The 16,971-nt window shown below is 40.1% G+C and overlaps 2 protein-coding genes across 2 annotated transcripts in view; one reads left to right on the plus strand and one right to left on the minus strand.

The window, feature by feature from the left end:
- The window catches only part of LOC109040169 (amidophosphoribosyltransferase), a 28,275-nt gene extending 23,481 nt beyond the window's left edge, over positions 1 to 4,794 (plus strand). Inside the window, exons 8-11 of the mRNA XM_072296663.1 lie at positions 25 to 246; positions 1,185 to 1,305; positions 1,945 to 2,122; positions 3,510 to 4,794. Of these exons, the coding sequence (XP_072152764.1) occupies positions 25 to 246; positions 1,185 to 1,305; positions 1,945 to 2,084 (483 nt within the window). The 3' untranslated portion in view covers positions 2,085 to 2,122; positions 3,510 to 4,794. The remainder of the gene's footprint in view (positions 1 to 24; positions 247 to 1,184; positions 1,306 to 1,944; positions 2,123 to 3,509) is intronic.
- Positions 4,795 to 5,666: 872 nt separating this feature from the next.
- LOC109040172 (biotin synthase) lies at positions 5,667 to 15,719 on the minus strand. Its single transcript, XM_019055994.2, is given in 4 exon segments — positions 5,667 to 7,928; positions 7,930 to 8,280; positions 13,269 to 13,637; positions 15,583 to 15,719. Coding segments are annotated over 3 exon segments (987 nt in total). The 5' UTR covers positions 13,620 to 13,637; positions 15,583 to 15,719; the 3' UTR covers positions 5,667 to 7,643.
- Positions 15,720 to 16,971: the final 1,252 nt, after the last annotated feature.

The following is a 16,971-nucleotide window of genomic DNA, read 5'->3' on the forward strand; positions in this document are numbered from 1 at the left end:
CTCCAGTTCTTATTATTTTAACAGTCAGGTATACCGTTTGCCGAGGTGCTTTGCAAAAACAGGTACGTGGGAAGAACTTTTATCCAGCCGAGCGCTCGTTTAAGGCAACTCGGAGTGGCCAAGAAATTTGGTGCTCTCTCAGAAAATGTGGCCGGAAAAAGGCTCATTCTTATCGATGATTCAATAGTGAGGGGTAATACTATTGGTCCCATCATCAAATTACTACGAGATGCAGGCGCTACTGAGGTGAGTCCAAAAGAGAAAACACCTTATCTCAATCCGTACTTATAATGTAATCATCATTTACTTTATCGCCACTTATTTATAAGAGGGCGTAATTGTATTTGAAGATGATTCTTAAGATGTATCTTCATACATTCTCGAGCTCACTAGAAAATCGAGTCACGACATTGCGCCAGTTGAGCAAAGTTGTATGCTTTTATTTATTTTAGGATTAAACCTATCTTGCCTTCCCCTACGTGCACACTACACCTACGAAATGGAACTCTCTGCCATTGTTCGATCTATAATGAACGCTTATACTGGCACTAGAAACTATTCTGACACTGAAAAAAAACTGCGGCCGTGGGAGCCGTACTTATGGGCTGTATAGACATACCGTCCTTATTCCGGGCTCAGAGGCCGAAAGTTCCGGGCGTAGCACCCGGAGGAATGGAAGCTACGGCTCCAGCACCCGGAACTTTCGTCCTCTGAGCCCGGAACGGAAGGTACGTCTATACAGCCCCTAACTTTTGTTTCGGCAGCAGTAATTCTTTGGCTTTAAGGCAGAGAAACCCCAAACAGAATATCATCCCATATAGAGTCCCTACATTTGAAGCCATCAATACCCAATGTCATTTATCGATCAACACAACCATCACTACGTGGTTAGAGCTACATTTCAAACCACAGGGCATTAAACAGGAGAACTATGGGTAAAACAAAAAACTCGAGAGTTACAGAATCGATATTAATAACACCCCCCCCCCTCACCTTTGCGATTTAAAGGAAGTCGTATGGAAACTTTGAATTTTCTAAATTTTTAGTTCGTTAAGTCATTAAATCCAATGTTTATTCGATTCGATGATATTGTAATAAAAATTACAAAGAATTTAAGATTTCGATGCATCTTGTCTGTAGAGCGAAATAGTAAAGTTAGTTTCATTCTTTTTTTACTATTTCAGGTTCACGTCCGGATAGCATCTCCACCACTCCATTACCCGTGTTACATGGGAATAAATATTCCAACACGCGAAGAGCTCATAGCAAATAAACTGGATAACGTTCAGCTGGCGAAGCACACTGGTAAGATTTTGCTCAGTGAGGGAGGGATCAGTTGACGACTTTTGATAAAAGTTGATTTAGCTTTGCCCTCCTCCGGAAGAAAAATAGCTCACGCATAACGATAATGAAACGCCAAAACCGCGTACCTCGTTTACGGTGTTTCAAAATTTCCGCTTTCATATTATATTTTTGAAGAACAAGTCAACCGTCTGTCATTCGGTTCCTATGCATCTGTGTAAAAGAGGAAAACGTGGGAGCGCCTTCAATTTTTGAATATGCAACACGCGCATCCGTGGAGCTCGTATAGTTGCATCAAGGCGCCACAATCAACTCAGTTTAGTCTTCGTAAAGCGAGAGCGTCTTCAGTTTTTGAATCTACAACACGCACATCCAAGTTACTGAAATAAAAGCAAAATTAAAACACACAGTGATTTGTTCATAGAAAATGCATTAAAACTGGTTTTACTTAAAATCAACATTAATCACGTAATTTTTTTTTAAAAAAACTGCACTTAAGCGCCTCGGCCTCGAAGCCCCTCAATTAAGATTATGCGATTCATCCCGATGCGTTCTGCTACTTGTCAGCCTGTCTTATGTCATCTGCACGCACCATTTGCACATTTTCATTATCTCTAGGTGATAATATCTTGAACTTTTCAGGGGCTGATAGCTTGGCATACCTGTCTGTGGAAGGTTTGAAAATAGCAGTGAGGCGGCAGCTTGTCCCACGAGAAAAGGATGGCGTCGGACACTGCACTGCCTGCTTGACCGGAGAGTACCCGACTGAACTGGACTGGTGATGGCATGAATATCAAGTCACAAAAGGATGAATACTGAGGTACTTACACTTCAAAAAGTTACCTTGCCTGCGGGCTGATTATTGAAATTGATAGATAAAGCGATAACATACAAGATAGAAGGAAAATGGGGCGCTTCCATTGGTGGAAGCGGGTGGTTGAAATGGACAAAGGGGGTAGTTATAGATAAGTCATAGAGTAACTAACAGCAGCCAACAAGAAGCGCTACAGTTAGTCCATCATTTCCCCCTTAGTCTATAAGAACCACTCTTTTTTCAACCAATAGGATCGTTCCATAATCCCTATGTCTTCTTTGTCTATCGCTTTGTCTATCAATTTCAATAATAAGCCGGCAGGAGGCTTAATTTGCCTACCTTTACACCTGAATTGACAAAAGATTTGAACCAATACTGCTGGCTTGGCTTGATCTTCTTATAAATAAAGGAGATACATGCTTATATGTATATGGACGTATTTTTGCTAAACGGAACTAAGTGCCAATTTGAGTTCCTTTTGAATATTTTAGAGTCCCGGATAGCGCGCTCTAGCAAACGGAACCAAGCGCCATGGAAAAAAATTGTGAGCATACAGAACGAGGTCCGCAGCACCCGTCAATCCATTCAAGAGGAAATCTTGTCGATGGAAAGTTCAAGATTATTTCTACATAAATCATATAACTTTTTCTCGGTGTTAGACTCAAAGACTGACTCTATCAAAGAGGAATCAAGAGCAGCAATTTGAATTCCGGGCCAAGTGTCACCTCCTACTTTTACGAGTCGTCTCTGATTGGCTGATTCGCCTGGTACTCACTTTCTGGAGCCCTTATAGAAAATAACATCATTTTTCATCGAAAATATATCGAAAACAAGAAAAAACTTACGCGTCGAAAATTTCAGAAATCAATTCTCCAGATTTTTCTGAAGAGATTGATGGGTAATTCACGACACTTTTTTCTTTAACACACCGAAAAGTTTAACCTGGAATTATGTTTTTTCAACTTGAAATATGACATTTGGTGTCATGAAAAACAAAATTCCAGGTGGAACCGTTCGTTTTGTCTGAAAAAAAAAAGAAACTTATGTTCTACCCGTCAATCGCTTCAAAAAACATCTGGAGGATTGTTTCTGAAATCTCCAACTTATAAATATTTCCTTGTTTTGGAGATATTATCGATGAAAAATAACCCCCGTGTTATTTACCATAAGGGCTCCAGAAAGTGGGCATGCACCAGTCGAATCAGTCAATCAGAGACGACTCGTAGAAGTAAGGGTTGTCACTCGGCCCGCAACTCAAATTGCATGCTCAACTTGCTTTCTTCCCGCGAAATGGTGTGGACCCAGCACCATTTCTCCACCTTCTTGCTTTCTTCTTGGGCTCTATTTTTAATGTTCAATACTAACCTTAATTTTCTCAAAAAATGTCACATAGTTTGTTCGGAGGACGCCTCTGCATCTGGCATCTACCTGAGAAACGACGCCCAAAACAGCCCCTCGTCTCCATCTTGACCGATTCGTTCCCTTCGGAAAGTAGCGACAATTTGAGGGGTTGATTACGTGGGAGAGACCCCACGAGACCTACTCTGGATCCGACCAGCACGATCAGAAGGAGAACCCCAACCTATGAGGGTTTTCGGCAAGACAGCTGATTTTTGAGCCCATCAAGCATTGAGCCTGTCAAGATCATCGCGGTGACCGCCACCGCAAACGCCAACGATGCCGTGTTAAGGAAAAACGCCGTATGAACAATCGAGAGTTGCCAAATTTCCTTCACTAAAATGTTTATTTTCGAGGAAATTTATGAATATTTTTGCCTGAAACTTTCAGGAACTTTGAGTGAAGTTGCGAACAAAATTATCCGAAAAATTGGGAGAAAAAGATTCATATTTTTACCGAGAAATTCGTGTTTTATCAAAGGAAATTTGGCAACGCCTGAAGGTTCATGCGGCACTCCTCCTTAGCACGGCAGAACGGTGGCGATTTTCTGAGTTGGCAACACTGTTTTCGCTCCATTTATAATATGGATTTTAGATGAGGGAAACCGCCTCACCAAGAATCGATTGTTTTACATACATTCAAATGGAGGAAAAACAGTGGAGCTGACTTTCAAGAATCGCCACAGCTCTTGTAGCTAAGGTTCATGAAAAAGTTGTAAAAATATCGTGAAAAACTTGAGAATCGCACCAACTCGTAAAAAATGTGTAAAAGAGAACAGTTTTTTCAATTTTCAGTTTTTACATTTTAAACTCGTAAAATTTAGGTATCATTTATTTACGAGTTAATTTTCGAAATTTTACTACTACTACTACTACTACTACTACTACTACTACTACTACTACTACTACTACTACTACTACTACTAGTAGTAGTAGTAGTACTAACTAGTAAAAACTCGAGAAATGATTCCAAATTTATCAACTGGGATCTTTTGTTACGAGTTTTGTATGTGTTGTGCATCTTCATTTCACAAGTTTCTCAATTTTTTTTTACGAGTTTCTCACGAACCTTTGCTACAAGGGAGGACACCAACCAGCTGCAAGCTTCACCAGTCGACCTCATCAGACCAGCTTTGACCTTCTTGGTCGAGGTCGTGGGTGTCCCTACCATCCGAAGGTCCACTTATCCATTGTTCCTCTGCATTTTAGATCAGTACATCTTATTAATTTTCATAATCTGACAAAATTTTGATACCAATAAAAGGTTCCCTAATCGATGCATTTTTATTCTTGTGATTTTTCCCCTCCTTTACCCACTGTTTTAAGTTCAATTCTGATAATTATTGCTGATAGCGAGTGTGCCTATCTGAAAATTTCAGGGGGAATTACTCATAACTTTCCTTCACAACACATTTTTCATTTAGGGAAATCTGGCAACATTTTAACGCTCTCACGGCGTTTTTGGCACGGCAGCACATTTGGACTGCATTTTGCAATTTGGAACCATAAACTCTGGCCCGGTTTAAAAACAACGTATGTGCCATTAGTTTCCCTATGCACATAAGTGTTTTTTCAGATGAGCCAGAATTTATAGTTACAAATTGCGAAATGCAGTCCACATATACAATGTGTTCCTCTTTTTTTCTGATATGACATGCGAGGAATGTTAATGCAACCTCTTGCAACACTTTTGGCAACCATTTTTTTCATTGCATCCTTTTGGGTTCTTTTATTTCAATCCTGTCATCACACGGAGCTTTCCTCTAGTTTCAAACGGACATTGTCTCCGTTAATTAGTATTTCACCCATTAAAAATAATATTCATAATAATGTATGAATTTGGCAGTTGTACGTTGTACCTAATTCAAAGAGTTAAACTTTTGGCTTATGTACGTATTCATCTGAAGATCAAATAATCTGTTACGGATTTTCCTCCAAACACACTCGATCTCTAATGAGGCAGCAGGTGGAATTTTTACCCGTTTACCTATTTTCCTCTTTTGCTTGGACTCTAATTTGTCTAAAAGCTTGATTTTGTCTCACATCAAAGCTAATGATGTTTGGAAGAATGCCAGAGGTGAATTTTGCCTAAAATTATGCAGATTAAAATTTTCATGAACGTTTTAAGAAAGGGTTGTAAAAATAAAAGCACGTTGTAGGTAAGTAAATATTGGTTGCATAAATTTTACAAACAAACAAATAAAAATTAGTCACATTGATACATTATCGAATTGTCTTCGTTATTTTGCATCATTTTTGACATTGCTCTCTCTTAAAGATTAGTGAGACACAAGCCTATTAAAAGGAACAATTATATGATTTTTGGACGTGAGCAATTAGTTTCGGAACAATAAAATGAGAAAATATTAAAATTCAAAGGTAGAGGAGCTATAAGTTCACGGGCCTTCATGATAAAATGTTTCAAAAGCTCCTCATTCTCATATGCTTCTTACTAACAGATTATAGGTTAGTTATTAGTCCAAAAGTATGTTAAAAATCTCAATTTTATCACACAATTCAAACCATAAGAATTGAACAATTTAATATTAGGAGGAATACTAGTTTTGTTATTTTCTTTGTGGCTCTTGAGTGTTCCGAACTAGGGATCTAGACCTTCAGTAGGTCTAGAGTAGTAAGTCTTGTACTAGTAGTAAGAACTCGCAAAAAGTACTGTTATTTTTTTTTCTTCGGTTGCTGCTTAAGAGGCGATATTTACGAGTTTTTTCACATCAGGTTCGTCAAGAAGCACCTGCGTAAAGAGGAATAATCTCCTCCCATGTCTTTTTGATCTTATATCGATGGCCAAAGTGCGAAACCACGGTGTTTCAAAATTTCCGCTCCTCTTTCACTCTCTCGAAGAAAAACAAGCCAACCTTGCAGCGTGAAATGTATACAGAATATTCTGCCTACAGAGAAGAAGAATCGAGGAAGTTTTCGTGAAATTATGTTGCCTAGTTCAAAAGAAAACATAAAGCATAACAGGAAATCAGCAACGTCAGGAACAGAGATACGAGGTTTTGCACTTTTGCCATCCCGATATGCTTCCATACGCATACAGGATGATCCTAAAGTCCCACACCACTAGCAATAGAGGTAGCGTGGCGTGTTTCGCGGTATATCGATTGATCTGACATTTAAACCTATTGACAAGAATCGTTTAATCGGGCGTCCGCAACGAACACCTTAATAATCTAAATTCTTTGTCGTAGCCTCAAATGGGAAAATATTGAAAATCGGTCATTCACGCCTCGCTACTGAGCATCAGAAATCACCCCCGTACCTTTTGAACAAACTGAGAATAAGACTTGAAATTTTGTGAGTGTTCAAGGTTATACAAAATACGATCTTCGGGAACCTCTAAATTAAAGCCAGAAATTCGGTGACGTAACCAACGTGCGTTGAACATCGCATAAAGCTGTTGGCTACATCATCAACTTTCTGGCTATGACTCGTGCGTCTCCCGTACTGCCGTGCCAAGGAAAAACGCCGTATGAGCCTTCAGGCGTTGCCATATTTCCTTTGATAACCAACAAATTCACTCGTTAAATTCTGAATATTTTTCTTCCAATTTTTCAGACAATTTTGTTCCCAAGATAATCCAAAACATCACAAAATTTCGAGGAAAAATACGCGTAACTTTCTTCAAAAATACATGTTTTATTCGGGGAAATTTGGCAACTCTCGAATGTTCATACGGTGTTCTTCCTCAGCACGGCAGTACTGCAATCAGTTTGTCTAAAATACAGGGACCACCTTGAAAAAGGGCATGAACCTTAACAAGGTTGTTAGGGGTTACAGGGTTGGTGCGGGACTTTGGATGACCCTGTCTAGAACCGTAATGTGAATTTAATCAGTGAGAACGAAAACACACCAACTCGGAAAAATTAAAATAATCAAGACACACACAAAACTGTACAGTAGGTGAAGAAGTTAGTTTAAGAAAAATATGTTTGCTGCCAAAACACAAGCACTTATGTACACTTTCAAGGTCCAAGTTGGAACAGATGCGCTAACTGCAATGACCTTTATGTAAGTTAAGTGTCTTCAATGGAAATTGAGCATTTTCGAGTGACTGAGTTGGTGTGTTTTCGTTTTCACTGATTCAATTGTTGTCAAAGAACTAGTCTAAATCACCCAATGGCCGCCTCTTTACACTGACTGCTGGCCGGCGTCTCATCGATCTCCATCTTCTTGAAGCCGAGCTTACTGAGTAACTGATCGTCCTTGCTCGGCTGGAAGTTCTTGGCCGTGAGGAGCTTCTCGCCGTAGAAGATAGAGTTGACTCCCGCCAAAAAGCAGAGCGTCTGCATCTCCTCGGACATGTTCTCCCGGCCGGCGGAGAGACGGATGTAGGCCTTGGGCATCATGACCCGGGTGAGAGCGATAGTCCGCACGAAGTCGGTGCCCTCGACAGGGATCCGCGTCGGCGAGCGGAGTCCCAGGGATCGGAATCAGCTGATTGATCGGGACTGATTCTGGAGGCTCCTCCAGATTCGCCAATACCAGGAGCATTTTGATCCGGTCCTCGGTGTTCTCGCCCATCCCGAGGATCCCGCCGCAGCAGACCTTGATCCCGGCGTTGCGCACGTGCTCCAGGGTCCGGATTCGATCCTCGAACGTCCTCGTCGAGATGATCTTCTTGTAGTACTCCGGCGACGTGTCGATGTTGTGGTTGTAGAAGTCCAGTCCGGCCTCTTTTAGTTGTACCGCGTGGCGGTCCTTCAGAAGCCCTAATGTTACGCAAGTCTCTAGACCCAACTTCTTTACCTGTAAAACACGGAGGACATTAGTGAATGGGCCAGTTGCGCTGGTCATACACGGAGAAAAAAACTTCGTGCGTGGGACCCGAAGTTGAGGTCATATGGATCTCTGAAGTTTTCGGATCACGTATCTACAAACTTGAGGTCGAGCTGCCGAAGTCAGGGTCTGCAGACATCTAGAAGTACCGAAGGGTTGGGTCACACATCTGAAGTACTCCGGTACATACCGAAGTGCCTCGATGTCTGACCCGAACTTCGGCGGCTCGACCTCAAGTTTTCGGATGCGTGATCAGAAAACTCCAGAGATCCATGTGACCTCAACTTCGGGTCCCATGCACGAAGTTTTTTTCTCCGTGTAGAATCGCGTTTTGATGCTTGATTCTCGTAGATTAGACAAAAATAATAAGATCAGTCCATACAGCAACCTTCTACGTTCAATCACCGAGATATCGCACTCTATTTTCAACATAAAAAAATTACTAAAAAAAAGGTTATGGACGATGTACACACACTAGGGTACGCCGGAAAAAAAATCCCCCGGATCGCTGCGAAGACTTTAATACAGCGCAGAAAAGTAGGCGCACCAACAAACGGGAGCTGTTTGACGTATGGGCACATTACATAGGGTGTCCAAAAAGTAAGTCTTTTTTTTCTCATCAATTTATATGAGAATAATCCGTGCAGGCTATACAAACATTTCAAAATCACGTGTTGAAAAACGCTGACTCCACGAGTTTAAATATTAGAGCCTAACACAGAGTGGAGCGACGTGTCAACAGTGCAAACGTGCACTGGCGCCTACAAACCTAACGGGGATACTTCACGCATTGCGCAATGCGTGAAGCATCCCTGTTAGGTTTGAAGGCGCCAATGCGCTAGTCGGCCTCGCCAGCCGCGACGCGGCGCGGCTAGCAGCTATTTCACAACAGAAGTGTTGCACAGAATCATACGAAATCGAAGGCGCTCCAATATATTAAGAATGACAGGCATTCTTCAAGAGTTTGGAGCTGTCCTCGCAAAATAAATCAAGATACTAAGAATTAAGAAGAATTAAAGAATAATGTCTCCATCCGTTGAGCAATTCGTGTTTGTCGTTACGCTTATTTTTCTACCGCTGCGTTAAAGTCTCTGGAATGATCGCTGCATTTTGCAGTCTTGGCGATCCCTTGTATGCTTCAGCATAATGAAATTTTAAAATAACACATAGGTAGTCAGAAAAGTACCTGGACTGGTGCTGTGATGCAAAATCTAAACCAACTAGAGAATTGATCTTGCTTTCATTTTACAGATTAACTCAATAGCTATCGAGTAAGACTGAGATCAATTCATTTGGTCAAAAATTGACAAAGATATCACAGTTTGAATAAACAAAAAATCGGTACCCCCTACCGTTTGTAGAGGGTATTTTTTTCTCACCTTTTCATGGTTTGTCCTCACTTCCTTCCGAATTCTTGAGATTATCCCTGTTCCTCTCATAACCAGTCCAGGTACTTTTTGACTACCTATGTGTCATTTTAAAATTTCATTATGCTGAAGCATACAAGGGATCGCCAAGACTGCAAAATGCAGCGATCACTCCAGAGACTTCAACGCAGCAGTAGAAAAATAAGCGTAACGACAAACACGAATTGCTCAACGCATGGAGACATTATTCTTTAATTCTTCTTAATTCTTAGTATCTTGATTTATTTTGCGAGGACAGCTCCGAACTCTTGAAGAATGCCTGTCATTCTTAATATGTTGGAGCGCCTTCGATTTCGTATGATACTGTGCAACACCTCTGTTGTGAAATAGCTGCTTGAAGCGCCGTGGCACGCCGCGCAGCGTCGCGGCTGGCGAGGGCGACTAGCGCATTGGCCCCTTCAAACCTAACAAGGATACTTCACGCATTGCGCAATGCGTGAAGTATCCCCGTTAGGTTTGTAGGCGCCAGTGCACGTTTGTACTGTTAACACGTCGCTCCACTCTGTGTTAGGCTCTAATATTAAAAAAAGGTTACCAATAAGGAAAACCGTAAACGCGTATTTTTGTTTCCCGAAAATGAGCTCACCGTTGAGCTCATCAGGCGCGTTTTTTTTTGGCTTCATTTGAGTTCAACGATCAATTTCGATAAGAATTACTCTACCGCTAAGAAATTTTCTTATAGACAAACGATCGAAACTACCTGCGCATTACGTTAAAAGCATAAAATACAGTTTTCACAGCTTTATTTATTTTAAAAATGGACCCCCCAAAAAGCCTACACATCGATGAGCCGCTGCGCCATTTAAACGCATTAGCACTAGTATACTAGTACTCAGAGGCAAGTCGAAATCAAAAAGCGCTGCCTATCGGCTGAGCGCTTAATAAGTCGGATAATGACTGAAAGATCATGAGAATTTCGTGACTGATGTTTTTTGAGACGCTAATTGCGAATTTGATGTCAAATTGCCAAGATTTTAACACCCTGATCTATTAAGTGTGGGCAAGTTTATGGAACGCTGGCGTGCTGCCAGCTTACGCACATTAGCGCCTACAAACCTACAGGGATACTTCAAGCATTGCGCAATGCATGTAACAGCGCTCCCGGTGGGCAGGCGGTGAACGATCTCTAGTGGGAAGAGCTCCCTGGCGAAGGAACTTGTACATCAAGCGATTTTTTTCTTTTTAATTTTTTTTTTAAATTTTCGACGAATTGTTTGACTCGAAAATTGTGGAAATTTTAACCCTATTTGGACGCATTTTCAGGCTTCCATGACGTAGATTTTCCATTAATTCCAGCCGAAAAATTTCGTTCATTTTTTCACTTTCAGGCAAGAATACTCTCGAATTGTTGAATTGAATGGATCCGGGATCTTTTGAAATTTCACTCTATTTCAATGCATTATGATGCTTCCATGATGAAAATTTAAGGAAATATTAAGTGAATAAAATTGGTGTTTTCAATTTAGATTCTATACTAGGGGCTTATGGGGCTGCTTCGCAGCCCCTTATTTTTCCTGTACACTTTTCACTTTCACATTTTTTTTTTTTTTATTTATTTTCATTTAATTTTCTGTTTTGTCTTTGAATCGGGTCTAATTATTTCTTTGAGAGAATAAATATAACAAATGTTTTCAAAAATTGTAATTTTATTTAGTAAACTTTAAACTAAAATTTTGTTTTAATCTTCATACAAAATTATTTTTTAGGTTTTACATTTGTTTTCAAACTAATTTTAAAGAAGATCTTTTTTTATTTTTTAAATGCATCCGGAATGCAGCTGCATTCCGGATGCGTTAAGGGGTGGGAAGGAGGGAGGGACGGACTGAGAAACTGAAAAAAGTACGTTACGTAACGGTAAATATTAAATAAACTTACATATATATGGATCCTTGAAATTTAAAGCAATAAGGTCCATCACCCGGAATATCAATTCGATTTACAGAGAAAGAGGCAAAAGCAACAGCACTATTATAATTTCTGATATGCTTTATGAAATTTGGAGAATATAAAAATAATGATTTCAAATCGGTATTTGTCCGAATACTCGTTAAAGAAATTAAGCCATTTTGGCAGCAGTTATTAAAATGACCATTGGACATGTCACCCTGAAAATGGCGAGCATCACAATGATGACAAATTATATTCATTGAACCGACTGAAAATTTGGTAACAAAATTTTCATCAAAGTTCTGATCATCAATTTTATACTTCCGAAATGAAGAAATGAAACTTTGATTTTCTATACTAATAACAGAGTTAAGTTCTTGCTTCACTAAACGAACATGCGAAGAATTCTGGAAAACGCGACCACGTTTTGGAGGACGACCGCCTCGGTCATTGAAAATTTCACTCATAACAACTGTTAAATTTAAAATTAAAATTAGTAAAAATTATTATTATTTTAACAAAATCATAACTGAAAAGTTCAATTTTTAAATTAAAAAAAATAAATCAGAAGAAAAAGGATGAAATGAAAATGGAAATTAATAATAAACATATTTATACACATTGAAAAGAAACAGCGTGAAAAGTTCTGATCGGAAATGAGAAAAAAAACTTGGAGGTTATTGCCTTAATGAGGAAAAATTGGCAATAGGAAAAATATGGAACCAATCATGAAAAACCGTAAAAAAAAAAAAAAAAAAAAAAAAAAAAAAAAACGCGGGAAAAGAAAAATGTAAGTTGATGGCAGTTGAGTGTTGGAAGTAACCTCACTTAATGATGATTGTTGAATGAAAACAGCTGATAAAAAGACAGCAAACAGTAAAGTAAGATGCGTAGCAACAAAACTTTTCCGAAAAACAAAAAACCCCCACTTCCCCTCATCCAATTTATGAGTTTTTAGGGATTTAAAAATCGGGGACGAACCCCAGAAAATAATTTATAGTTTTCCCGAAGCATTGAGAACAACACCTTTCAAATGAACCAACGCCCCTCGCAATTAGTACAGTGGTTGATTCACAATTTCATTCTATTTTTCAAATTAAATATTAAGATTATGAGGGATGATCATTCTCGATGAAGGTCTAGCTTATATCCCACCATCCAGAATTTCTGGGAGGGGCCAGATGATACTATTTTCAATTCTGGGGGGGGGGGGGGGGGGCTGCCCCCCATTCTTACGGCTGTGGAGCATATGCGGAGGAAAAACGGTGTTGCCGACATTCAAGAACGGCCACTAATCGGTAATTATGAGTTGTTGGAATGGTGATATCCATTTTTATTGTCAGCATAGTATTCTACCGTGCTAAGGAAGAACTCCGTATAAACATTCGATAGTTGCCAAATTTCTTCGAATAAAATGTTCATTTTAGAGGAAACTTGTGAATATTTTTTCTTGAGATTTTCCGACCCTTTAGATTAAATTATAAATAAAGTTATCTGAGAAATTGGCAGGAAAATATTCAAAAATGTTCCTGAAAATTAGTGATTTGCCAGAGGAAATTTGACAACGCTTGAAGGCTCATACGGCGTTTTTCCTTAGCACGGCAGTGTTATCAATACCTAGTTATTATTATGTGTACTGCATACCTCTTTGACCATATCACAGACCAACGGGAGATTCCTGTCAGTGGGTCCACGCCAAGCAGCACCCATGCAGAAACGGGTACTTCCACCCTCTTTGGCTGCCTTCGCGGCGGCAACAACCTCCGCTAAATCCATCAGAGGCTCCTTCTTGATCTCTGTTTTGTAGTAGGCTGACTGGGGACAGTACGAGCAGTTTTCTGGGCAAGCGCCCGTCTTGATGCTCAGAAGCGTGCTGATTTGCATTTCGTTGGGGTTGAAGTTGGCCCGGTGGGTAGACTGAGCCTGATACATCAAGTCTGCCATCGGTAATTTGAACACTCGCAAAGCCTCCTCCAGCGACCATCTCAAAGCCATTTTGAAACGCAAGTTTTACTGCAAAAGAATCATAGGATAGGAAGATAGGATTTTTTTATACTTATATATAACGTGAAGATAATCAATGCATATTAAATCTGATGATGAACCCTTAGGTGACTAACCGTTTTTACCTACACGAATGCCTAACCCGGGCCACCGAGACCCGTGTTGAGAATATATGGTTAGTATTCGATAGCTGCGATGCTTTTTTCTCTATTTTTTGAAGAATTTAATGATTTTCATACTTCGTCTTCTATATCCAAGGTCCCAAATTCTTTTTCCACCCATAAACTGCCCCCCTCCCCTCTAAATCTCCCCCTCCTCTCCCCAGTTCCCTTAAATCTAGGGCCCTATCATCATAAACACATTTTTATATTCTTTTTTGTACAAGTATAAGAGTCTAAATGATTGATCATGCTTAATACCTGTATGAAATGTTTATAGTACAATTGAGCCTATAATCTATGAATACTACTCCTTTTGATCTATTTTATTTGTGCATAGATCCTTTTAGCATGGATAAGCCCACTTTGACATCTCAAATCTGTATACGAATTTGCTTAATCAGCTGATATGTTAAAAAAAAATTGTAATTTGATCAAATGTGCATTAGAATGAAAACTGTACATTCGTGCACTCTGGCCACCTCTAGTCTGTCTGGCTCATTACAAAGCCTATGAAATTGCGGAAACCATTGCAAGTCAAACTGCAGGAATAAGAAAAAAAAATAAAATAATAGTAAGTAAAGAAGATTGATAACTGAAACCGTGGCCTGGGGCAACGCTTGCTGATTACATCTGCTGACAGTCGAAGATGCGTGCACTTTAAGAGAGAGGAGGGGTGTATCAGGTTGATCACCGTATTTTCCAACTAATTGATGAGCACATTTATGAGATTTTCCCGCTTCTTGTTGATTCCAAATTGCAAAAAATCCCGATTTTTATGCGATTCTTTCTATGTCTTCAGTAAATTTTCCGTCTAACTCTGCCATGCTGAGGAAGAACGCCGTAGGAACATTCAAGAGTTGCCAAATCGCCCCGGATAAAACTTTTATATTTGAAGAAAATTATGCATTTTTTTCTTCGAAATTTCCAGACGCTTCAGATAAAATTGCGAACAAAATTGTCTGAAAAAATTGAAGAAAAATATCCATAATTTTCCTAGTAAATTGGGTTTTTAATGGAGAAAACATGGCAACGTCTGAGGGATCATACGGCGTTCTTCCTTTAGCACGGCAGAATTAGCCGGAGCTTTTAACGGGGGAGCCGGAGCCCGAATAACACTTCATCAAGGGTCTACTATAAAAGAGATGGATTCTGTGGGACTTTTCCAGCTCCAAAAGCGAGTTTGGGAGATTTCTCTAGGTTCAGAGGGGCGTCTAGAGGAAATTTTGAGAAATTAAGTCGTACGGAGCAAATGTCAGCTGTTCTCAACAAAATTTTGATACGAATAAGCGCCGAAAAGTCATATCATCTACATTTCAGTGTTTCAAATCCCATCTTATGATCTAATTATTTGAAAGGAAACCGAACAAATATTTTTGCTTACAATTTTAAATAATTTTCGTATGGACAAGAAAAATGCCGACAAATTGCAAGTGGGAATATTGCTTGGTGCCCGTTAGGAAAATCAAATCAAGAGATGAGATTTTGGAACACTGGAACGTAGATGTGACTGTTTTGCTCAAATCTATCCAATCAATCAAAATACGATTTCGAAATTGAAAGGTGTCACCCAATAACCGAGCAAAATCCCTCACATTTCTTGAGTGGAGCAAAGTAGATTTTCTTATGGGGGCGGGGGGGGCAGGCCCCTTAGTTCCAACCATAGTCTCATCTCCATATTCCTTGCGAGTTACTCGAGTGATGTCGAGATATTTGATTTGAAAGTAACTGGAACACTAACTATCGTATCGGGCACTAACTGCCACGCATAAACCATGATAAAACCGCCAACTCACCAGATTATAGTTGAATTCAATCCAAAATTTTGACTTTATTCACCACAAAGATGATCCAGGTAGGCCCGTTTTATTTCAAAACGACACAACTTTGACCTCCGCGCGAAAACAGCCTAGCTTCACTGTGATAGGAAACGACTTACCGATACTGTGTCGGGGACGCTTCAGTGCAATCAAGATTGAAATTCTCTCCAGCAAACCTACAGGCCTCTCTCTTTCCAGCTCGTTCAGAAAATTTAACGAACGAATGGCGGAACGAGAGAATTAAAATATAGGCGCCAGCGATACGGAAAATACAAACTGCAAGTTATCAAGAGTCCGGAGAAATCAGAGGACGGGTGATAGCCGGCAATAACTTTCAGATCACTCCACTCAAGGTTGATATCGAATTTTTAAAGAGCGCGTCACAGTGACAACGCACACGTCTTAAGGGCATTCACACTGCCCAAGTGGCAGTGATCGCGATAAGTTGCGATTTGATCGGAGAATGTATCGCGATTTTTTCGACGTCGATTTATTGCAATATTATAGGACAGGGCCGGATTTACCTACTTTCCGCCCATGGGCCGCTTGTATTTTGCTGCCCCCATCTCATTCGTTTTGAAACATCATTAAAAACCGTCAAGTGAACGTGCCGGAGGGGGAGGGGTGCATAAGACGCGTTTACTCGTGTTGGATACATTTTTTGCGGAAGCCCTGTCAACACTACTTGCAAAAATTCACGGAAATTGGCGCGAAAGTTGAGTTCCGTAAACCTGTCTCTGTGTGGACAATGCCTTCCATTAATAAGAAATGAACGAAAAAATTATGAAAGAACAAACATAAATGTGGTTCAATAATTTTAACTTCCACCGCCGCGCCGTGCTGATCGCACTTTGTTCGGCAATGTGTGAAGTATTCCTACACTCTTGTAGGCGCTATGCCTTTCTCGCCGACCGCTGCTGAACGCACTGTGTTTGACGCAATGCGTGAAGTATTCATGCAGTCTTGTAGGCGCTATGCGTTACACGGCGATCGCTGCTGACTGCACTGTGGTTGACGCTATGCGTGAGGTATTCATGCAGTCTTGTAGGCGCTAATATGTGTTACATGCCGACCGCCGCGCCGAGGGCTTCTCCTTTTCATCTCAAGTCCTCGTCATCATTTCTCTTTGCGCCGCGCCGCTCTAGGCCAAATTACGTGTTTGGTTTCTCTCTTGACTCAACTAATTAAAGGCGCGCAGTCTTATGTATTACCGAAATACGACAAAATTAGAAATTAATGAGCTCTCAGGAAATGAGAGATTTTGTCACCTTTTCTTATTTGTAATTTTTTTCTTAATCCGATTTTTTTGTATCTGCATTTAAAAAAAAAATTGCAAAATTTGCCGCCCCTTAATTTTGCCGCCAT

Source organism: Bemisia tabaci, chromosome 2, assembly GCF_918797505.1.
Source record: "Bemisia tabaci chromosome 2, PGI_BMITA_v3".
Classification (NCBI taxonomy): Eukaryota; Metazoa; Arthropoda; class Insecta; order Hemiptera; family Aleyrodidae; genus Bemisia; species Bemisia tabaci.